The sequence below is a fragment of the Tympanuchus pallidicinctus genome, unplaced genomic scaffold (assembly GCF_026119805.1).
Source record: "Tympanuchus pallidicinctus isolate F22 unplaced genomic scaffold, pur_lepc_1.0 scaffold15, whole genome shotgun sequence".
Lineage (NCBI taxonomy): Eukaryota > Metazoa > Chordata > Aves > Galliformes > Phasianidae > Tympanuchus > Tympanuchus pallidicinctus.
Window position 1 is genome coordinate 10,867,871 of NW_026294669.1, and position 24,288 is coordinate 10,892,158.

The 24,288-nt window shown below is 46.1% G+C and overlaps 1 protein-coding gene across 12 annotated transcripts in view; it reads left to right on the top strand.

Annotated features, from left to right (window-relative positions):
• The window catches only part of CLASP1 (cytoplasmic linker associated protein 1), a 154,792-nt gene that overhangs the window by 595 nt on the left and 129,909 nt on the right, over window positions 1-24,288 (top strand). For all 12 annotated transcript variants that reach the window (XM_052674502.1, XM_052674503.1, XM_052674505.1 and 9 more), the window contains exon 2: window positions 8,929-9,403. In XM_052674502.1, the coding sequence (XP_052530462.1) occupies window positions 9,209-9,403 (195 nt within the window). In that variant the 5' untranslated portion in view covers window positions 8,929-9,208. The remainder of the gene's footprint in view (window positions 1-8,928; window positions 9,404-24,288) is intronic.

Below are 24,288 nucleotides of genomic sequence, written 5' to 3' on the forward strand. Positions count from 1 at the left end.
GCGCTTTGGTGAAGAAGAGAACCCGTAAGAGAAGCGCGTGCCAAGCTGGAGCCGGTAGGGCAGAGGCGCAGTCTCCGCCCCGGTGGTGTGCCAGCGTCTCGTGCAGATGTGCTGGAGTCCATTTTGTTATCGGAGCCTAATAGTCCGTAACGTTTTTCTACCTCTTTTGATGAGTTGTCTCTGTCGTTTGCCTCTGTTGGCGGCGTCCGGTGGGCGCTGGTGTTAGAGGAAGCCGAATGTCGTTGCTTGATGCTCCATAGTACAAGCCCGCCGTTCAAACAGTCGTTCCCAAAGGCATCAGAAGCACAGCTGTTTATACAGGGTCCTGACCTGGGTTTAATGAGGGTTTGCTGGAAAGATCTGGGATGGATGGGTTTGGGAACTTCCAAAAGTGGAGTTTTTGATAGAGTCAAGGAGTGAACCACGAGCAGGGTGGAACCACAGCACTGCAACGTTCAGGGTATTCCTTATTGCAGCAGCATTGCTGTATGGGATGAGCCTTTGTGCTGCAGCGCTGGGCTTGGCCCAGTCCAGCTCTTGCCTCTTTTCACCGTGGAATCCCATCGGTTAGTGGGATGAAAGTCTGGAAGTTACCAGAGGGACCGGGTAATGACTGTGTCACTGTGAGCCTCTATTTCATAGTCGTGCTTTTTATTCTTTAAATGACTGCCAGCACAAATGGGATCTCTTTTCTACAGGGATGTGTGCAGCATTCCTGTGAAATGCTTGCGATTGATTAGACAGGTTCAAAAATGTCTGTGTTCCAAGAAGAACACTCAGTCCTTGCCTCACTTGGCTGGCATCATAGGGTGCTGAAAGTGAGACAACAGTGTGCTTGTGGGCCAGGAGGGGTTTCTCTATTCGTTTAACATTCCCTGGAGGGACACTTGCAGAGAATGTATGTGAACAAGTGAGCTGGTCCTCAACACTTCATCTGTGAAGTCCTGTTAGAACCTTAAATTTGAGCTATAGCTGTAGTTGTTAGGATTGAAGATACTTAAAGAACAAAATGGAAATGTTGTATTCCTTTTTCCACAAGTTCCTTAGTTCTGGGGCTGCAGGTTGTCAGAGGGTGGGTGGTGACAGCAGGTCCAGGTGCTGTGGTGAGTTACAAACTGGGGTAAATCTTGTCCTTCACAACCTTTTGAGTTAGTTTGTCATGCTGTACTGCAATAGAAAGTGTGAAACAGGCTGGGCATAAAAATATTCTGATGGATGCAGTAAGGGCATCCACACATCTCCCCACTCCATTGTACAGGCAGATGGCAGAGCAATGTGGCTTTGAAGAGAGCTGCCATTTGGGTGCCTGTCTGGCCTCAGGTTACTTGGTTCAGGCACATGTGTCACTCCGAGCCTCTCATCATCATGGCTGGGCCATGGCTGGGGCTTGCAGTCTTCATAGAATCATAGAATAGTCTGGGAAGATGAGGACCATAGTGATCATCTAGTTTCAACCCCCTTGCTATGTGCAGGGTCACCGACCTGCCTGGAACCACATCCAGCCTGGCCTTGAATGCCTGCAGGGATGGGGCATCCATAGCCTCATCTGCGCCGAATTGAAGCTCCCTCCTGGATCCTGAAGGGGCCAGGGCACCTTCCAGCAGCTCTTGTCGGTGTGTTAAAAATGCTGACAAGTATCAAAAAATTGTGCAGCTGAATTAGTAGATGAAACCAATTTGTTTATTGATTTCTTCAAACTCTACTAAATTGTAAACAAAGTCTGCATGTGAGGAAAGGAGTTCATTTCTTCTTTGATGAATGGTTACTGATTGTGGCAGCCTCATGCAGAACAGCCTCAGCTTTAGCCCTAACGCTGCTTTTCATTCTCATTGGCCTATGCAGAAGTTTAGAGCATGTTTCTTTATAGCTCTTTCAGTGTTTTGGGTATTGTCTGTTGGGCCAACCTGTTATCAGTCTTTAAAGCTGTCTGAACCACTGAAGTGAGCTAATGAAGAGTTTTTGCACAGCTGGATATCTAAAAACTCAACGAGTTCCGTGGCATTTTGAGCTGTTAAATACCTGGCTCTGTCGTAGACATGTTAAAAAGGCATCATCATCAGTGGCCTATTGGAAGTCAGATCTTACAGCGTCTGACCTGCCTGCCCTGCCAGCAGACTGATAAACAGCAGCATTTGTGTTTCACGTCTGGGCTGGGATTTTCTCTCAGCTCTGCCTGCAGGTGCTTTCCATTCCAGGAGCTTTCAGAAATCTGCATTGAACCAACGGTGGTTTGCTGAAGCAGGGATCTGGTCCAGCTGGAGTTTGGTTCTGACCTGTATTTCAGGGTGATGCTAAGCAGCAGGGAGGGTTCACAGGTGCGCCTGTTCCTCTGCAGGTGGCTTCTTATAGCAGCAGTCACTGAGCTGCCTCTGGAGCCCGGGACAAAAATAAACCTTGCAAAGTGACTAACTTAGGATCTGCTGGTGCCCCATTCCACAGTGCTGAAGGCTCTCTCTAGGCCTGCTGGAGTGAATGTCTCGCTCAGTTTGAAGTGTGTGTGTGTGTGTGTTCAGAGTACCAGTGCCTTGGAATGATGGTTTTCACAAGCAGGCACTTGAGCACTGGGGCTTCCCTCTCTGTTACTTGCTGCCAGGGTGATTCTGGCTTGGGCTGGCACACAAAAGCCTACCTCTGTGTTCTGTGCCTCCAACCAGTTATGTATTGCTGGGGATAACAGGCTCCTGGAGGATTTGTGGAATATGGCATTTCTACCACAACCCCACTGATCTCTTAGAACTAGATTATCCGGATCTTGTACCCAGCATGTGGTAGTGTGGGGTTTTATTTCCCCATGGTGCTATCTGGCCCTCGGTTCCTACTTCTGCTGCAGACTTTTTTCCCAGTGACTCTGGGAAAGGCAGTGAATTTCTGCCCCATTCCTGCCTGCAAAATAGGCTCTTGGTATTCTCCCACCTTTTCTCTCATTTACATTAAGAAATGCTTTTCATCTCCAAGATCATGTAAATTAGTGGTCTGAGCCTATGAGACTTCATTTATTGCAGTGCAGATAGGGACTGCAGGAGTCAGATGTGTTCTGGAAGTCCCTGCTCCTGTGTGAGTGCTCCTGGTGAGCAGGGAATGAATGGGACGCCACTCATTTTTAGTGATGTTTTACTTTCAAACCTTGCACAGCTGCTAAGCTTCACAGTCCAGCAAGGCTTCAGGTGAAAGTGTTCTCTTCTTCCCAGATTTCTCCAACAGATCCCATTGCTGCTGGAGGACGGAGAGAGGTTTAGAGCCTGGTGCTGGGAAACTGCCCTGCACTTGATTGTGGTAGGAAGGGAGCCAGACACCTCCATTTTAAAGTACTGTAACTGTATGGCTGGATATCGTCCAGAGTCAGTGCTAATTTTGAAGAGGGGAAACTAGGGGAGATCTGTATTAGGAAAACAAAGGCTGTTGGAACTCGTGTGTTTTCCTGCCGTGCTCTGGAGGAGTGGCTCCTGCTCAGTGCAGTGGTTTCCGTAGTGCCAGGCACTGGGAGCACACTGAGGTTGTAAGCCTGCAGGTAGTCTGGGCTTGCTGCAGAGATGTTTTTGGAGATTGATGAGGCCTTGCTGAAATCAGCACCTTTGTGAGCTGTCCCATTGCTGAGGCAGCAGTGCAAACGTTTATGGAGGCACGAAAGAGGGCCTGCTGTCTAAAAGCTTATCTTACGCAGGGCAGTGTAATGCAACTTTCACAGCTAGCATCTGTCCTGGAAGAATTGCAGGGGGACTGCAGGGTCTTAGCTTAAGCCCTGGAAATCTTTCAGACTTCATTCTGGAAATCTGCCTTGATTTTGCTTGTGGCAGTGAATTTGTGTGCTGGTGTGGGTTGGTTACTGTCTTTTCTTCAAAGACAAAGCCCCTTCATACACTCCAAGCAAGCCTGAAGAACAGCTGGTACATAGCAGGGTCCCAGCAGCCTTCAGCCAGAGGTGGTTCTGCAGGTGAGCCCAGCAGCAGGGCTGCAGAGGAGTTGCCTTAGTGCAGCTGGTGCTGTTTGGGTCCAGGGCACCTGGCAGGCACTGCAGCAAGGGGAGAGGAGCTGCCCCTTCGGCTGGTGACCAGCTCCTCCTTAGAGGAGCAAGAGTTGTTAGGCTGGAATTCTGAGGATCACTGGATTAGGGGGAGGTTTAAGTACAAGGCAGCACTAATTACTGATTTAAAGCAGTCAGTGATTGTGAAATACCCCCGGGCACCAAATAAACATTATCTGCTACATATGGAGGCAGGTGAAGAGAAGGGAGAGCCCCTCCATGCCAAGTGCTGGGTGGGCGTCTCCTGCAAACTGCTGCTTTTTGCATATCTAGGGAGGAGCAGGTCCACTTGGGTGCTTAATGAGTGTCCTGCTTTGTGAGGGCTGATATCAAAGCCCCCTGGGCAGCATGTGGAGAGGACCATAAGGAGAAAGAGGAGATGGAAGGCTGAAGAGGACCTCCCTTCCTGCAGAGCCTGGGTTTTGAGCTGCCATGCTGATGGGCCCTGTCTGGGCTTTGCAGGGCATGGTTTCCAGGTGCCTCTGCATGCAACATGCCCAGGGCTCTGGCTGCTGAGACCAGGCACAGCCCTCCTGCAGTGCTCAGCTGCTGAAGCTGATAAAAGCTACCTGAAGAGTTGCTGCATTTGACTGGGGTGGAGATTGGGAGGAGTTGCTCTTTGTTGTGGAAAGTCAAGGTTCAAGACTGTCTGTCTCGTACCTTGAACCAAATTTAAGCTGAATCTTGCATGCAGTTATGTCCCGAGACCTGTGAAGGAGCTTGGTTGGCACTCCTGTGTTGCTGTGTTACTCATACAGCTGCTCTGCTACACCCCACCACGTACAAAACATTGCAGCAGAAAGGGCTGTCTGGTTTGGGAGTTGCTGAGAAGACCAGCTTACAGCTGGAAGCAGGCAGGGGAACCTTCAGGAAGGGCTGGGAAGACCTGTGAGGACAAGGGAGCGTTGCTGGCTGTGAGCTCCTGGGTAGCTGTGTTGGGGGCTCAGTGGGAGCTTGTGACCTGCGCTGGTGTCAGTGTGTGAAGGTGCCCATATAATTGGAAGGTGCCAGCTCAGCATGGTGGTAAGAGCAGGGGAGTTGGTCTGGAGTGAGTGGGATTCTGCTATGCACTGGAAAGACTTTGGCTTATGCGATGGCATGAAAGTGGGTGCATCTTGGGTAACGAGTATTTCCTTTTTACTCTTTGAATTGACTTATTCCAATTGCTTTGCTGTGAGTTGTGGCAGCTTTGGTGAAGTTATGGTGATAGCCTGAAGTTACTTAGCTTTGATACTACTGTTCAGGCTGTCAGCTTTCTCCTTTAACTGAGGAGAGCTCCAAGCTGGCATTACACTTAAGCCTCTCTAATGGCTTTCTGCTGGATAGCTCTTGATGGAAAATGTAGGTGTTGCTGGCAGGGGCTTTGGTTAAGCGCATAGTTTTCATGGCTTGGTAGTGAAAGAAGGAGCTGTATTTTTGCAGTGGCAGAGCTGGGGTGGTTGGGATATTCTCCCTTCCCACCTCTCATTATTTAACCTCCATACTGACATTGTCAGTCTTGTTAGAAGCTGCAAGCATAGCTGGAGGACTGTGCTCCAGAGCCTGCGTTCACAGCTCTTCTGAAACATCCATGCACGTGATCTGTGCCACTGAGTTGTTGGTTTCCAAGCCTGTGTGACCCTGCTTCAGGGGAAGAGGTGGTACTTCAAATGTTAGTCTGAAACGGTTGTGTCCTGTAACAATGGCTGCCCACAACCAGTGGTGATGAGATTCTGCAGGAAAAGAAGTGGCCTCCTGGGGCTGAGATTGTGAGTTTGTGTTTCCCAGAGTTTGTTATGTGTGGAGTATCTGCCAGATCAATTTCAGGTGTGTTGAGATGCAGCTGCCGCATTCTCTGCTGCCTGGGAAGTTCATATTTTGGAGTTTGGGTCTTGATTTTCTCATGAGGTACTTTTTGCTCTTGTGAGGAAAGGGGTGTAATTAGCAGGCTTCCTCATGTATAGAAAAGCTTTTTTTTAAAGGTGCAAATTGAACACCTGTTGGCTTGTAGATGCTAGGCAGCCACCAGCCTTTCCTTTTGGCTTACTGCTCAGCTTTGCCTCAGGGTTTAAAGGTGTCTGTGGCTCTTTTCTCCTGCATGTGATGAGGCGGTGCCATTGTGTGCAGTGGGTCTTCTGTAGTGTACAGCCCTTGAGTCCATAGCATCCATCTGTTCTTCTGTAATGCACTGTAATCTTGGTCCCATGTTTTCCTTCAAATGTCTTAAAAAAAAATTAGGAGCTCTTATTGAAATTTGCTTAAATTAGTTCACTTAAGAGATTGCTCTCTGCTTGTAGGCACAGACTTACATACTCTTAAATGAAAACCACATAGAAGAAAGGCTTGAAAGTTTGGCTGTTTCTTTCTCACGGCCCTGTGGGCACCTAATGGCTTGTTGGATGTGCTGGGACTTGTTGGTGTGAAGTTAATCAGAGATGGCTATTCTGTGGTAAGTCAGTCATTCACACCCTCCTGGATTCTGAATTAATTTTCAGGTGTAAGCAGGTTCCATGTTAAGAGCAGTTAGGGGGCTTTCCTCGCCACACCGACCTAATTTTAACAGAGGTCTCCTGTTGAAAGTGGGCAGCTCGTGGAATCCAGAAGCAGGTCACACAGCTGGCTTGGGATGTTTCAGACAGGCAGTGCGGGATGTGAAGGACCCTCTGGTGTAAGGAGTGCCTTGAGCAAGGAGCAGCAGGGCCAGCCCATGCTGAAGGGCAGGGATGGGCCGGTATTCAGAGGCACAGATGAGGAGACTCAGTGGAAGACTTCTGTGCTTTTGTGATTGAAGTGGCCCAGTTCTTCCCCTGTGCCATTTTGGGGAGTGGTTTTTCTTTTAATTTTTTGTCAAGATCAGTTTAAAACTATCACTTCTTGTTTGCAGTTGGCTGCCAGAAATTTGTTGCGTTCTGTAAGGATGGGAGAGATCAGAGTATTTCAGTTGGTGCTGAGCTGACACAATGGACAAACTGCAGCTCCAGTAGTAAGGAGAGGTATGGCTTTCTGCTAGTTTGGAACCAGGGTCTCATTTAGAAAGGAAAAAATAAGGGTTGCTTTGACTTTGAGTGCTGATTGAGCCATTGTTGACAATTTCAGAACTGGAGGTCGAGGTCTTAGCTATGGTCTGACAGAGAAGCTAGTAATAGAAGACATGATTGTATTTCCTACTTAATAGGTAGATAAATAGGTTTTATGAAACAATAAGACTTTGATATGCTCTCTGGACAGCTCAGGAGCAAGCAGAAAGTTGTATTCTGGTCGTTTCCCATGGCACTGACAAAGCCCCAGGTGCTGTGCAGACGCAGCTGATGCTTCCTTGCTGCTCCAGAGGGTCAGGTTTTGCTGGTGAGAAGGGATTTCAGTCTAAGGGCATGAAGCAACCCTTCTGGTTGATGGCAGGGCTTGCCAGGCAGTTGGCTCAGGTATGTCCCTGGCTGTACAGAACCAGTTTGGATCACTGTCAGCCAGTGGGGATTTGAGCTGCAGGGCTGGGCAGGGGGAATCCGTACTCTCGGGGCTCTTCCTGCCTGGTGAGTAGTGGTGCAGCTGGTGTGGGCAGCCACAGTAGAGCTGCAGGCTCTAGATCCCAAACTCGGTTGTTGCCTCTGGAGCTGTGAGTGGCATTTGTGGGATGCAGCAGTGTGCAAATGTGGCTGGGGAGGATGGAGGTGAGATAATGATCTGATACAGCGTGCTGTACAATTGTGCTTTTACTTCCAGACAAGGGATTCTGTGAGCATCTCATCTGCTTTCAGACCTGCTTTGCTTTTTATTAGCTTCAGCGAAGGCCTTGTTTGCTCAAATGGAAGGTATTTGGAATTGCAGCCCCAGTGCTTCCAATTAGTGAACGTGTGCCTCCTGCTTCCCTCCAGTAGTGTATTGAACCAGGTGTCTGCTTCACAGCCTCTTGCCTCATACTGAGCTTGGCTTGCTTTCCTTGTTGTGGTACAGAAAGCAGAGCAGACGTCAAGCTCTGGCTATTATTAGGCTGGAAACAAAAAGGTATACAGGGTTTTTATCCTCTTCTAACTAAAAGTGCTAACTTGGAAGAGGAAGTGCTTCATAAGCAGCATGGATGCAATGGGAACCGTGGGCTGGTGGAGGACAGCTGGGAGGTCTGTGCCTGGATGGGATGGTTTGGCTGCAGGTTGGGAAAAACCCTAAAGAAAAAAAGCTTATAATGCAGTCTATGGAGAAGAGAACTTCAGATGTTGGGGAGCATAGCCAAATTGAGATGTGCAACTACTTTCTTTTTAAAAAAGATGCTGTGCCTGTGAATGGCAGCAAAATTTGTCCTGGCCTTTCTTCTCCGTGGCTGTGGTTCTCAGGAAGCCACAGGCCCTGCTGGCTAAGTCCTGCTTATGCTATTGCAGCAGACTGCTTTTTCCTAGGTCTGTGCTTTGGTGCCTCAGGATTCAGCCTGGAAGAAGCTTGAGCATCGGGTATTTGAAAACTGCTTGCTTTAGGTTCCTGGAGCCCAGCATTAGGGCTGAATCCTGCAGGCAGCTGGTGGCACTGACTGCTGGTGGCCTGTGGTACAAACAGGATCCAGATGCCTTCCTGCTTTCACTCCTTAAAACAGATGTGTTTTCCCGATGGCCTGCATAAGGGTTTTGTCTCTTCTTTTGTGGATGAATGGTGGTGGTGGTATTTGGAAGAATATTATTAATTCTTACTTAAGGCCCAGGTTTGCTGACTGTCACTAAAGCTGCTGCTGGGGATCTGCTAGCTAACTGTTGTGGTGAAGAATAACCAGAGGTTTTTGTCTTGACCTACCTTGTCTGATTCCTTAAAATAGAACAATGCTCATATCCAGCTTATCACAGCTTTGCAGCTGTATGTGAATAACCCATTTTGTGACATGCTTTCAATCTTTTTTTTTCCCTCTGTACTTAATTTAACCTATAATACTGTTCTTTTTCTTTCAGAATGGACTGCTGAATTGAGAATTATTGCAGACCCAACAGTACAGCACTGCTCATTGCTTCATCTATCACTAGTTATTTAAATTGGACTTTTAATATCCTGCCAGCTGCTGTTCACACACACATGCTGCATTGTTGCCATTCTCAGAATTGCATCTTTGAAACCCAGGCCCTCAGTAACCTTCACTGAACAAAGAAGTGACCTCCTGCGTACATTCATAGAGGGGTTTTTTGGACTGTCTGCCCTCTAGCTTTTTTGTTAGTGCTGTGTTTCTGAGACACTATGGAGCCCAGTATGGAGTACTGCTTAGCGCAGGTGCTGCAGAAGGATGTTGGGAAGAGACTTCAGGTTGGTCAGGAATTGATAGATTACTTCTCAGATAAACAGAAGTCAGCTGATCTGGAACATGATCAGACGATGCTGGATAAAATGGTTGATGGACTGGCCACCTCTTGGGTGAATTCCAGCAATTATAAGGTAAGACTTGTCAAATTACAATGAAGATTTTAGTTGTAATTGAATTCCAAGTGGTGCTTGATCCATGTGGAAGTTGTGTACTTCTTAATATGCTGTTCTGTACTTAATATGCTGTTCTGAAAGCTGATCACTGCACTGAGTCAACCATCCTGGTCCCATTTCTGGGGAGCTGATTGCTGATATGATATTAAGGATTCATGGCAGTTACACTTCAGCAAACCAGATTTATTTTGGGTGTTTGTACTCTGTGATATCCTGATTTCTTTGTATATCTTGTTTGTCTGTGGGATGCTTTGATCATCCCATTAATTGACAGTGTGGATGATTTCTTGCCAAATAAAAATGTCGAAAAGCAAGTGTGTGTGTGTGTGTATCTACATATATATACACCTGGTTTTTATATATATATATATATACACACACATATATACAGCCTTTGTTTTTTTTTTTTTGCTTTTTCATACTGTCCTTAATGCTTGCTAAATGTTTTTTGGAGATAATTTAAGTACTCCTGGATCTACTGCAGTTAGCTCAGGAAAGGTAATGAGCGTGTTCTCTTGAATTGAACAACCTTGCATCCACAGTAGTGGGTGAGCAGTGGGATTTAGAACTCAGCTGCCTTGTTATCCCTGTCATGCTGCTTCTGATCCCTTGTCTGCAGTTTCCTCACTGAGGAGGGGTTTGCAGCTGTGCTTTGGAAAAGTTGTGTCCTGGTCATTTCCCAGGCATGCTGACAAGGCTGGTAGGATATTTAGGCTGTTGTTACAGGGAAGAGGTTTTGGTATTTTCTGGTAAGTCCAGAAAAATCTGGGAGTAAAACCTCCTACAGACTTGATGGTGAAGCTCATTAACAAGAGTTATACTGGAGCTCTTGCACATAGAAGTGAGGGAAAGACTGACTGTGTGGGTTGTGAGTGCTTTGGAGCAGAACATCCTCAGATTCATTTAAGCTTTTTAATAGAAATTTTGATTGAAAGGTAGCTGTGAGGATGATGCATCTTGGCCAACTTGTTCTGTGGGGCTGCATGTCTGCTTTTCTTGTTTGTCAACAAATTACTGTGTTCAAAGCTGTTTGGTATACAGAACCCAAAAACCCAAAGCCAGTGGATCCATTCTGGCTGAGCACGCGAAGAAATCTGCTGTCATTAACAAAAGTTGTCTGTGCAATTTCCTGAGAGCTTTCATTCCCCTTTTTCTCGCTACCTGCCTTTCTTTCCATGTTTCTTGGTGGAAACTGCTCTTGCCAACACAAACAGAGTAAACTTGACATTGTGTAATGTGCCATTTGCTTAGACTTTATGAACTGATGTGAACTGCAGAACTGTGCAGTACTTTGCACTTTTGGCGTCACACTTAGATTGTGTTTTTTCTTTTCTCAGTTGAACTACAGCCCACCATGTCCATGGCAGTGTTCATTATCCAGGAGCAAAACAGTGGTACTTCTGTACTGGAGTGATTCCACTCATGTTCTATAGGTGGCATTTGGTTTCATTCACTAAGTTTTAGTAAGCATAACATGGACTTCTCTCAAGTTTCTGGAGACTGTTTTCTCAGTAAATGGATGTAATCGAGTATGTGAAGCTTTTAAGTGGGACAAGCAGACTACCTGGAGTTAAGTGATACTTTTTTAATATCCAGCTGATGTTTCATCTCAATGTGCCAATCCCTTTTTTGTTTTAGTGCCTGTATTTATATTCCTGGTAACTTTCCTCCAGGCTGCTGTGAAATGTGACATCTCTGGCACAGTTCAGCTCAGTTTGCACTAAAGGGAGCTTCAGCTGCTGCTGTGCCTTTACAGGGGGGCTCGAGTTGTCTTTGTCATTGGTTTGAGCTGTGTAAATCATGACCATCGCTGACAGTTTGAGACGTTGGTGTTTTTGTAGGCTGTTTTTATTTAACCTGACAGTATTTTGTGAAGCATTAGACAGGAGACAATACCATCTTCTCTTTCACTTGAGAATAACTAAAGCCTGCACTGAGGCATGTGCTGTGGGACTTGTGGTGATACTAGGGGCTTTGGTGTATTGTCTTATCTTCCCAACTCTATAGCAAGGGGAGGATGCTGAAATCAGCAGAAGTCATTGATAGACCACCTTACTTTGAGCTGCTTGCAGCAGCGTATACTCTTGTATACTCTTGTCAAGTAGGTACAGGATCTCCTGATAAATGCATTTGTGGCCAGTGTGACTTCCTCTGTGTCCAGACTGATGAACCAGTGATGTTTTGTGGTGGGATGCAGAGGAATGCATCTAGGATCTTAAAGTGGTGTTTGTGCTTCTGGAAGTGGGCTGAGGGTGTTTGGCAGTAAAAAAAATGGCAGGAGAGGGTAGTTTGAAGTGAAAATAGGTAAAGAACTTTATGAGATTTGTTGCTTTTTATTCTAATCAAGTAATCATCATTTTGGTGCTGCTGTACTCAGTGCACTTGCCAGGGGGAGGATCCTCTTACCCTTGCATAGGACAATCCCTTTGCTCCAGATCAGCTTGGTCTGAGTCATGCTCTGTACCCAGCAGGTTGGCCTGTAAGAGACATGAGGAGCTGGCTATGGTCACAGAGCCTGGGCGGTGGCTGAAGGTGTTTTCTCTCAGAGGTCTCCCAGGTGAACCCGGCGCATAGACAAGTCTGTCAGGATATGAGCTGTGCCCTGCTCTGGCTGTGTGTGGGACTCCTGATTTGATCCCTCTGCCTCCTGAAGGTTTTCGTTACTTACAGAGATAACAAGATGAAGCACGTGGTGAAGTATTGCAGGGAAACTTATTTCCCCTGACAGAACTCATAATCATGTTAGAGAAGGCAGCCTTCCTTTCTCATCTGTGTCTGCATATCAGATGTTACAAGAGCGTGCTTCGCCGAGCTGAGGAGAAGGAAAACTTACATAAATTAGCTGGCTTTCTTAAACTCTGTATTGAGTAATGTTTTTGGCTTCTCTAATTGAGGGGTAGAACAGATGGTGCAGGCTTAGTTTAAAGTGGCATCCATTAGAGTTACTTAAGCTGATGAATGGTTGTTCACTGTAGGCATACATTTGTTCTCTATACCATGTTTATTTTAGAAGAAATTCAGTGGAAAAAGTCCTGATTGAAGGAAGCAATTCTCAAGCGTGGTTATGGACTAAGGTGGTAATTTGGTAGGTGGGCTTTGTTGAATACTTAATGCACAGAGAAAGGAGTCTTTGGCATCTGGGGAAGAAGGAAAGAGTTAAAGGGTTTCCAAACAGCTGTTAGCTGGTGAGTTTGGGGATGCTGAGGGGTATGTGAACATCAGTGAGAGCTGCATTTATTTAATGGTTTCTCTCCAGAAAACCTCTTTACTGTGGAGAGGTAACTCCTAATAGGAAGGAAGATGAACTAGAATTATTCTGACGTACAACAGACGTGAGAAAATGGGCCACCAAGAGTGGTTTTGAGATCTGTACCTGAATGTATGCATTCATATTGCAGAAATGAAGTCTGACTCCAACTCTTGTGTGGGGAGAAAAGCTATCTTAGCAAGGGCTAAAAAAAAATCAATGGGCTTCACCTGTATTTGCAGAATATGGCCCTGATTTTAAGATGCTGGTGTTGGCAAGCTGCTAATAGGTGGGTTATCCTGCCTGAAACCTAGGAAAGAGCAGAGGCTTGGCTCCAGGATATCCATTTTCCTGTAGGCATTGAAGTTATTTCCCTGCAGCTCCCAGGCCAGCTGAAGGGCTGTTTTTCCTCTGTGTATGTGCAGTATCTGTGGCTGCTTTTTTAACCCTCACTGCTCTGTGTGGCAGCTGTAGCAAATCAGCACTGAGAACTTTCCTATGGATTCATCATCCCCTCTTCCTAGGTAGCAGTGGCTCTGGATTGTCCTCTAGCACCTGGAATGGCAGGAACTGGACAGTGGGGTGGTAATGTTTTTCTGACTGGTTTATGTGGTGTGTTTGTGCTCCTGTAAAGCAAGAACAGATAAGCCTGTGATCCCAAGTGGTGCAGACAAGAGGATCTTTCAGTTACTCACCAACATGTTATGAAATGGAATATAAATAGTGAGAAGCCACAGAAATCCCTAGGGAGCGTGAAGAGCCCCCATGTTGAAATAAATAGAGGAATTTGTTCTTGTAATGGCACAAATTTGGGTAGGGTCAGTCCAAAGGTCTGTGTTGTTTCCTGTCTCTTCTCTCTGGGGCTCACTCTGGGTGGTCATTGAGTGCTCTCACTTGTAAATCCATCTGGCTTGTGGATGTGAGCCCCCTCTTCTGGTTTCTGCTGCAGTCCCTTTTCACTTTGGGTGTTAGTGCTGGGATGTGCACTGCAGCAGCTGCCATTCAGGCTGTGTGCTGACCTGCCCTTAGCTTTGGGGTGCTGGGTTGTGAGGGCAGACAGAGCCAGCCCTCCCGGGGTCTCGCCACCATCACTGTTACTAAATTGAGAGGACAAAGCTATTCCTTTAATGCTAGTGTAGTGTGTCAGCTGCAGTGCTGTGGTGCTTGTCACTGGGGCTTTTTCAGAGGTCTGGCATGATTTGCTGTCCCCTGGGAAGCCAGGGGGTATATTAGCTGGCTGCAGCCTGAGGGTCACAGCTGATGCCTGTGTGGAAAAGGCAGATTATTGGGGATTTAGTCCCTTGGTGATAAGGGTGCACTAATGCTATTGTGCTGGGTCTTATTGGGCCCTGTTGTGGAATGTGCTGTGCGGTGCTGGCTGTGTGCTCGGGGGAGGAATCTGGGCCGGAACAGGTGCAGGGAAGGGCCAGTGCAGTGCTCAGGGGGCTGCAGAGCATGGCTGGCCTGAGGAGGCTGAGGGCTTGCTTAGCTTGTGGAGTGAAGGCTGAGAGGGAGTGTGATGGCTGTCTATAAATACACATCAGAGGGGTGGACGTGGGGTGGGGGCGAACGGTTGGAGCTAAAGGGCAAGGTCAGCACAAGAACAGATGGGTATGGACGGGCCAGAGTAAATTTAGGCTGGATGTGAGATGAGGGACTGGAAAACTCTTAAAGAGGAATGGGTGAGAGTAAGACATGTATTTGGTTTTAGGATTGTTCCTGTAATGCTTTGGAGTAGTTTATAAGTAGTGTATGTTTATAAAATACATCATAGAATAACAGGATTATCCATGGCTACAGGGAAAGCCCACTGCAGTCCTTTGTCTCTCTGGTAGAGCAGTATGTGAAACTGCTATCACTTTGGAAAAAGCATGAATATTTTAAAATGTGTGCTGGCTTGGGTCCTTAGAATCCCCACAGAGATTTACAGAGACTGTTCATGCTGTGCTGAGTGCCCCTATGGAAATGCCTTTATGGAGGAGAGGCCTGTTAGGTGTGTATGTGATCAGGCTCCCCGGTGTTCCATAGGCACTGTGAGCCCTTGCTTTCCCTGCTGCTGGGACTGGTGCCTGGGAGCTGTAACCTGAACTGGAGGTTGGTTGCCAGGGTGGGATTTACTGGCATCCTGATTTTTGGCAAGCTGGGAGCAGGGCCTCTAAAATGGCTCAGTGGAATTATTCTGTCCTTTTGATGCTGAAAGAAATATTTATCAAGGGTGTCCTCACCAACACCAGTTTTACCTGCCTCTTCATTTCTCAGCTGAAAGGACCTACCAGCAGTCTGTCTTCTTTGTGAGATGTTCCTCAAATTCTTTTAGAAAGCCATTCTTGTCTCCTGCTTTGAACTTCAGTATGAAGAATTGCCTACTGGTAGTCCCACTGGCAAGTGGAATCTACCTGCCTCTGTCTGATTTTAGTTCTTTACAAGCAGAGTTGTCTTTGTTAAGCCTCATTTCCTTATATTTTTCTCTATGCAAGTTTGTTATCTGATGCTGTGATTGTCCTGATGTTTGTTGAAATTTATTAAAGAATTTCCAAGTTATGGGGAGAGTGTAGAGCATATGAATGATAAATGCATGGTACAAATACATTGATGTCTCTTCCTTAATAGTTTAACTGAAAAAGCATTGATGTGTAGTAATGCAAATGGATGCATTTTTTTCATCCTGGCACTTAGTAAAAAAAAAAAAAAAAAAAAAAAAAAGCTCAGCGTCCATGGCTGTAAGTGCAGCTACATTGGTTCTTGGAGCAGCAGCCCATTGGACTCAGTGGTGTGTAGCAGGGATGCTTTCCCTTTCAGATAAGTGATTCTGGCTTCGCCTTCCTTTGGCAGCAGCTTCCTTTGAGCCTGAAAAGTAAGATTTCCTGCAGGGCATGGGGACCAGCTTGTAGAATTGCAGGATAATTTGCCTCTGTTTGTATCCTGTGTGCTCTGGGACCAGACCCCGAAGCACAGGAGGGGAGGTGTGGATCACAGTGCAGACAAGCAGGCTCTATTTTCTCCAGGTGAATGCTGCCACCTACAAATTGTTCATTACTTACTTCCTAGATCAGATCTCATTTTTAACGAGACTGCTCTGTTGTTCCTCATTTGGTACTGTGTTTGTTGCCAAATATGAAACCTTAAAACAAAGCAGCATTTGAGTATTCACGACCCAGAGCAGAGTCCCAGTTATCAGAACATGGAAGAAAGAAAGATCATTTCTTGATAACAGCGTGGCTGGCAGCTTAGCTAGAGGAAGAAGTCTGTAGGATCAAGTCCTGAATTTTAAGTGTGAGAATTTTCTTGCCTAAGTGAAAGTAGTGCTTTTTCATCTCCAAAAATAGTTTCTTTGAGAGAACTTGGGGAGACAATGTGAAAAGAGGTGGTAGAACCCTGTCCTGTTGTGTCCTTGTTGTAGTGCAGGGTAGGCATGGCATACAGGCTGTGGGCATCTCCTCTGGGAAGTGGGAGCAGTGCAGGGTTAACCTTGATGCTACCACTTTGCTTGGGCTGTGTTTGTGCCTGCCTGAGAGGCTGAGAATTGGCTAACAGCAAACGGAAAACCTCCAGTTGCTTCTATTCAGTGTGTTTTGTTGTTGCACCTTTGAGATGTCTCTGTAGTTACCGTAAATTGTACGTTAGAAATGAGCTCTTACTACTAATTATAGCAGCTCTTTGTTGCAGTTGTATTCCACTGGAAGGTAGTGATTCTTGCCTTGTATTCTCATGGCTCCCTCTTTGACTAATAGCAGGTGGCAGTCATGTTGGCTCTGATTGGAAGCCTTACTGCAAGTGGAGTAAGTTATAGTCTGTGCAGTGACACGTAGCAAATACCTGCTTTTAACAGTTAGGTCTTTGCTTATTCAGTGCTTACATTTAGGGATGTTACTTGTTTGGTATGATTTATAGCTAAATTTTAGAGGCTTTTCCTGATGTTTACCTACCCCCAGGTTTTATGTAACCTAATTTTCAAGAATGCAATTCCTGTATTTCTGTTATAAATACAGATGATTCTGAGGCTTTCACGTTGGAATAAAGCACACTGAAGTTTTGGAGAGAATCCTGTTTGCTCACAGTTGATGCAGTTGGTCCCATTGCACCTTACTGCTTATACCCCTGTTCTCTGGTATGCAGCATATCTGGACACATTCCTATGTCTGCTTAATTACAGTGGACAATAAGTCCTTGGGTGGGTGCTGCAGTGTACTTCTGGCTTATTGAAGAAGGCTCTGGAGAAGATATCTGTGTAGCTCATTTAGCTGAGAAATGCAAGGGAATGTAGCAGTGCTGTGCCCTGAGGAACGGAGGGTGCCATGGTGTGCTGCTTGGTGTGTATGCCTGAGCTGCTTGGCCTCCATAAGGAATTTCTCTTCTCTGGATGTTGTGTGGAAAGTTGTATGTATGCACAGGCTTTAGAAAGTACCTGCTCTTACAGATTGCAGTGTTTGCTTTTCTTTTCTTTCGTCTGGATAGAGATTCTCTTCCAGGTGTGCATTGGTGGCCTTTCAGGTAGTGTACCGTCCACCTCTTCTGCCTTATCTGTCCCTAAAAGTCTTTAGAAAGTGAAGCCTGTGTAATGCTGTGAGCTGTGAATAAGATACCAGTGCTTTTGAAAGCCTCCACAAGCTCCAGCCCCCGTCAGAACCTGAGCTTTCTCACTGGTCTTGAAGAGAACTGCTGCTATCATGCTGTGCAGGTCCTGTTGTCTCCAGGTGATTTCGTCTGTCTACTGGAAGCTTAATGAAAATCAGAGAGGTGCTTTTCCCAAGCAGGAGGGCACACGTGAGGAAAAGTGCAGCGGTGCTTCTTTGAAAACCTCTGCTTAAAGGTGGGGGTAGTAGGAAATGCAGTGCAGGTGAATGGGGAAGCAAGAGCAGACATCTCAGAGATGAGAACATCAATGTGTGGGAATACTGGAGTAAGATGAACGTGTGACGTGAAGGCTCACCCTAGTCAGCATACCAGGATAAGAACTTTTTCTCTCTGCAGAAGTAGCAGTGTATGCGTGGCAGATCACTGTTTCCCACATACAAGATTAGTTTGTTTAGTGCAAGGCCTGTTACTCCCCAGCCTTGAGTTTGAAAGCCTCTTTCCTAGCATGTCTCACCTGGGGTAGTGGTTTCTTCTGTCCTGACACTGGTGGTGGTCCACGTTGGCATAGTGCCAGTGGCTGAAATCCCTATTTGTTCCTCTTGTGCTAACTCTTGAGTTTGTTGTTACTGTTGCTTTTTAATGATTGTGGAAGTGGAGACTAATGTAGTCTCTGAGGACAAGCTGGCTGAAAGGAGAATGGGAAAAGAAATTTAGGTCTGGAATGTTGGAAGAATTGGGTGACTTGGAGGCTGAGGAGCAGAGGGAGTGTGGAGCCCTGGGAGAAAAGGGGCAAGGCTAAGAAGGAAGGCTGGAGGAACTAAGGCTGGGAAGTAGGCAGAGCTCAGCAGGGAAGCTGGCTTTTTGGGGGGCTAGCTGAAGCATGTGTGACTGATGGGCTCAGCACACCAGAGCTGAGGCAGAGCTGCTGTTAGGTAGTGCTTGCAGGGCTGGCCTGTAGCATCTCCTTGTGCCTTCACCCACATAGGCCATGTGCTGAGCTACCCGGCAGTTTTGTTCTTCCAGTGCTGTGAGTTGGGATGGACAAGTATGTGTTCTCCACATCACTGCCTTTTTGATCTAAATGTGTGTGAATTGTTGAGCATTAACGTCTGTTCTTTCTGAGGAAAACTTAGAAAAATGATTCTTATAAAGAGCAATTTCTACAGTAATTTCTGTGACTTGGAAATTTCTTGGTATTGCTTTGTTCACTGTGGTGGGCAGAAATTCAGAGGATTTAAGAAATGTGTTCTTTTGGCAGCTGTAATACCTCTGAGCAGGCAGTTCATTGTGCCTGGGTGCAGAGTGCATCAGTTGGATGTGTCACTTCTGATCTTCTCCTGAAGGTCCTTGGTGAAAGAATTAAAGCGTTTCTGGGTAAGTGTGCCTTTTTAGGCTGGGCTGGACTTCAGACAACAGAATGATGTGGTACAGAACTCCTTCTATCAAGAGCCTTCAATCTCCAGCACTTAAAAAATTTCTTAAGACAGAATTGGAGTAGTTCATGGCCTGCAAGGGTTTGGCTGTGCATACGTTCTGCTCCTGTCCCTGGCAGTGGGTACTGATGTTGGGCACTAACACTGAGGCTGTATTTCACTCCTGCAACTACCAAATTTTTTCCTTGATGCATGTTAAAAAACACCATTCCCCTTAGTTTACTATACATACATTCATTAGCTTTTATTATAGCACAGCTTAATTTTGAGAGCTCTACCAGCTGCCTTAGATCATCAGTGAAAGAACTGATCATCGATCAAGTCAAAGCCACACAGTGTTTCTTGAGTGTGCATGCAGTGCTGATGGAAAGATGCTTCATATTCAGCAGGCCTGCTTCTTTGAGAAGGAGGTGAATAGTAGGAAGCAGAGTGGTCTTATCCCAGATGTTTACCCTTCAGTGTGCTGCAGCTGAAGTACTGCTGGCTGATGGTATTTAACAGCTTGTTCAGGCATCTTTCATTTCAGGAGGAATTAGTGCATGGGAATTGGATCAGAAGAGTGTGGTGTAGATGGAAGATCACTTGGAAATGCTTTTGTAGGTGGTGGCTCTGTTATGAGGTCAGAAGAAAGGTGTTTTAATGACTTCTGTCTGAAAGGAAGGCTGCCTGCCATGTCTGCTGGTCATCTTGGGCATGCAGATCTCATGGGTTCCCCAAGCATTTGAGTGACTGTAAAGGAGGGGAACGAGATGAAGGGAAGGGAGTTTAAGTTAGAGAGTTGGGATTAGTTGCTGCAATGTGCCTTTGTATTTCCTTTTTTAAAACCTGAGTGCAAATCTATCCCAAGGATTTTTCAGGAATGTGTTTTATGGTGATCTCAGGGTTGTTGGTCCTACATCAGCATAATTACTGGATGAGGGACGGAGGTGGTCCTGCTACTGTCATCCTCATTTGGTGCTGCTGCAGCTCCAATACAGTGTTGTGCTCTGGCTGTGCTTTGAAGGAAGTGACACCTAGTGAGACGATGTGGGGAGTAGTGTGTGAGGCCGTGTCTCACATCTGGCTGTCACACAGGCCAAGTGGTGTTGGCAGCTCTGAAGTCTCAGGGAAAGTCCTGTGGGGAATGTGAGGAGGGTGAAGGAGCCAGGAGATTGTGTGTACTGGGAAGAGGGGAGCTGCTGGTCTGAGAAATGGTGGATTTGTGGCAAAAGGTGAGGGTGGATACCTGCCTTCCCCATGGCATATATCCTCCGGGAGAACAGAGCAGGAGGACAGGTTGTCGTGTGCCTCTTTTTAATTGAGGAGGGAAGTAAGCACACAGGCAGGGAAAGCTGAGGGCAGGACTTTGGGATGGTGCTCACTGGGATGAGAAGTGGGCCAGCAGATGCTCTGGGGAGGGTAGGAAGATTGCTCCAGCCCGTTTATCTTACTGAAAAGCTATCAGCAGCTGTAGGTGAGTGGCATCTGTAAGCTAAGGGGAAAAGGAGGCATTGCTGGGGGCTGCTCTGTGGGGATTAGGCAGGCACTTAGGGTTGTGAGAGCAGCCGTGTGATGATAGAGTGTATGCAGAAAACAGCTCTGCAGCCAGACTTGTCTGAGCAGCAACTGAAAATTCTCAAGAGCTGTCTTCTGTATTCAGGAAAGGTGTGGTAAGGCTGGGACAGTGGGAAACTGCTGCTTCATTGACAGCCAGCTCCTGCTGCCTCTGAAGTCAGGAGAAACTCAAAGTGACCCCAGCAGCTGCTTAGCACAGCCCCTGTGCTGCCTGATTGGAGATGGGACATCACTTTGGGTAAATAACACAGCTAACACATGAAATGCTTGAAATAACATCTGTGTCTTGAAGTAATATCTGTTTATAAGGATAATTTGTCTGAATTTTGTTTCTTATGGCTTTTTTTTTTTTTCTAGGAGATGCTTCCTTTCACACTAACCTTTAATAAGTAATTGGGGTTATCAAATCCTGTTTGCTTCTTTGTTACAGAAGTCAGTGTGTGTGATGGAAGATTAAGATTTTCCCAGTCTCTTTTGAAGCTTGCAAGTCTGCGTTTCCTTATTATACTCCTGGTGGTTTTGAAGTAAAAACACATTGCTTTTCTTAACAGTGTTTTTTTTTTTTTTTAATGGCCAATTAAATGTAGGCTTATCAGAAATCATCTTTTATACCAATTACTATAGCACTGTGAATGTTTGTGAAAGATGATGTTTTCTGTATAAAGCTTATACAGAACAGAAGATGGGGAAAACTTGTGGCTGTTCTGTGTTCAGCTGTTTGGGGGGGAGGGAGGACACTGCCATGGGAATTGATATGGGGACAGTGTGAGCCTTCTTGGTGTGTGTGCAGGCTGCATGGAGTACTGCAGCTTTGACACCTGTGGTGCCTGTGGAGCTCAGATCCTTGTTTAGGGAGCTATAAAAGATAATTAGAAAGAAGTGAGACCACTGCTTGCTTGCATTTGCTCTGGAGTAATCCATAGCCTTATCAGAGAGGTATGAAGGTAATGTATGCTTCAGAAGTTTGGAAACTGCTGCATGTGGATCTTGGTGGGGTGGAGGATCCTCATGTCTGTTTTTCTGAGGTATATGCAACGGTTGTATTGTTAACAAAAAATAAATCACTGTACAGAATTCTTAGTTCTCATCTTCCTTTATTTGATTTGAAGATCCTAAATCAGGTTAAGTCCCGATGCTGTTCCAGAAGAAATGCTCTGTTCACAGAACATAATTGGTGTTGGAGCAGAGGGAGCTGGTTGGGATTCCACGAACTGTACTGTGTAGGCTGTCAGATTAAAGGACCTAATGAGCCCTTTCTGCCTCTAAAAATCGGATTTTGGTGCAAATAATAGAGGAGTAAAGAGGTCATGGTCTTTGCTGGCTCTGTTCTTTAATATGGCTTGATGAGAGATAACACTGTTTCAAATGAGTTTTTGTTCCCATGTCCTTGCTGTTTCCTTTGCCCTTCCCAGCAGTGTGTGAGAAGGCTGTTCCCTTGCTTCCAAACAATGCTGTTTTGACATTCTGTATTCTGTTCTTGGTTATTTTGGAGAAAATTGAGAATCTCCTTTGGCTTGAATAGAATCAGTATAGGTGTAACTAGCAGGGAAAAGAGTGACTGACTTACTGGAATCGCTAACTGGATTGTCATTTGGAGTTATGCCTTTGATTGCAAAGGGCAGTTGTGCTCTGCAGCAGATGTAAGAGCTGAGGGACTGTGTGGATTGCCCCAGGACCCATGGTATGCCCTCATCCTTGCAGGGTTGGAGGTGCACTGTATTCCTTGCAATCGAGGGCTGAGGCTTAGCAGGGTGGGAGGTGGGCGCTGCCCCCAGGTGAGGCTGAGCCACAGGATCACTGTGCTCACTGATGGGTTCCCTGTGTTTGCAGCTGACACAGTTAGGCTGTATTTGGATATTGTTTTTGTTTGTGTCTGGGTTTTGAACCTCTGTTGTTCAGTGTTCATTTTAGCAACACTTGCATACCTGCAAGATCTTATTTTTCTTTTATCTGGTATCAAAAGATTAAAAAGAAGCTTGAAAAGGAGGATGCTTTCTTCATTTGACTTGCACAGCTACTTTCCTCCTTAATGCAGTGAGCTCTGCCTTTCTGCTGAAAGCAGGCTTGTGTCTGCGCTCAGGGAAGAGCCAAAGGGAGGTAAAGTGCTCCTTTTGCAGAGCATCTGTTGGTCTCCCAGTTTTGTTGATGTTCTTCTGTTAGTAAAGAACAGTATGTGGTCTGTGTGCACTAAAGGAAGGACATCTGAGCCTCCTCTGTTCATCTTTGTGTAGTTTTCTAGACTTGGTGGGCCTCAGACTGCGATGATGGAGCATGCCTTGTGTAGTGGTCTAAGGTGGTATGAACTGCGTCTGCCTGGAGCCCTCAGGCTGAGTGATGTCTGAGAGCTCAGGCCTTCACCAGAGCTGTTCAGTACTTAAGCAAACAAAAACCCCTTGCCTGGTAAGAGGCAAGGCCTCTGCTTCTCCTTGCAGGATCTGATGTGGAAATATTTAATGCACGTTCATTTCCCTGACATATTCTGAAGGAAGTTGGAGATGCACTGTTTCTGACTGCCATAGTTAATGATAGGCGAAACCTGGAAGTCTTTGATGCTAGATCAAAAGAAGGAAAATAAAATTGTTTTGGAAGGATGAGATTAATTTTTTTATTTTTTTTTTTTTCAGTTCTGCTTTTCATCCAAAAGGATCTGGTAGTATTTTCAGACCAGCAAAATGGCTAAACCCATCACTTGAGCATGCAGCTTTTCACTTGGCTTAATGATAGACTTGGCACAAACGTACTCTCTTCTGTCAAGGAGATTGGATTGCTTTAAATATTGATGGGATGGTCTTTAATCACCAGGCACTGATGGGGAGGCTGCATGTAGTCCCAAGCTCACAAATGAAGTAGCAGGACAGTCCTACAGAAAAATGTGGAAATGGGCCAATGAACTTCTGCTCTCTCTGGCCCCAGCTCCTTGCTGGGAAATCAGTGAGGCACAGGCCAGGCAGCCTGTGTGTCAGCCCAGAGCCCAGGAAGATGTGACTTCCAAAGCCAGCAGCATCCTTGTCCTGCAGCCCTGCTGAGGGTGTGTGTTCTGCTCGTGCTCCTGAGCTAGGCAGGAGCTAACAGGCTGCTTTCTCTGACTTTATTCTCTAAGATTTCTCCTCCCCAGTCTTTTTCTGAGCTACAAAACTCAGGTTCTGTTGGTTTGACTGGAAAGCGGTGCAGGATACTTGCCCTGAAGATGTAGAAGCCCTTGCAAATAACATACAGGTTCTTTCTTGGTGTTGCCTACTTTGTGTGGAGATACTTCTTCCCTTTTTTGCTTTGTCAGATGCGTTAGGCTGTGTAGTTCCTGGAGCCTGTCACTGCTGCTCTGCTCACCGTAGAGCCCAGAGCTTTCCCTTCCAGGTTATTATTGAGCCTCACTGGCCTGCTGTGATGAGAATAAGTTCCTGGAGCACAGCAGTGGTGGGAGAGCCCTCCTCCATCTGCATCAAGGAGGCTGTTGGGCTGAGTGATGCTGCAGCAGGGAAGAAACCCCTGGTCATTTCTTACACTCTTCTTTTTATGCATAGTTTCTCTGAAGTTTTAAGTCTAGTCCCAGAAGAATAAAGACCTCTCCATAGGTTTCTGTGGTAAAGATTCTTAGCAGTGTGGAGAAGTCTGGGTGGATCACTTGTCCCTTGAGATACAAAAATGTGACTGAAATACTGCAGACTGGGTTTTGTGTGCATCTCTAAAGATTCCAGTTACAGATTAGAGACATCTGTCTGAGTTGCTGGATTGTGATGAACTGAGTGGGAAGTGAATTTCTCCTGGAGTAAATGCTTGCTGGGAAGGCAGTACCCTTACAGGGATTAGCTCTGAGGGGAAAAGGTATTTTCTCTTGCTTAGGTGCACAGGTGTTGGAGCTAATACCACGTGCAGCTGCTTCTCATTCCAGGTTAATGATGCTTTGTTCCCCGAGGTCTTGAGGAGCATGCTTAAAGAAGGGAGAAGTGCATTGGCAGGATTCAAGCACCCGGGCTGCTCTGTTGGCCTTGTTCCTAAAACCACCTGTGTGAATTTGCTCAGGAGCCACAGGAAGG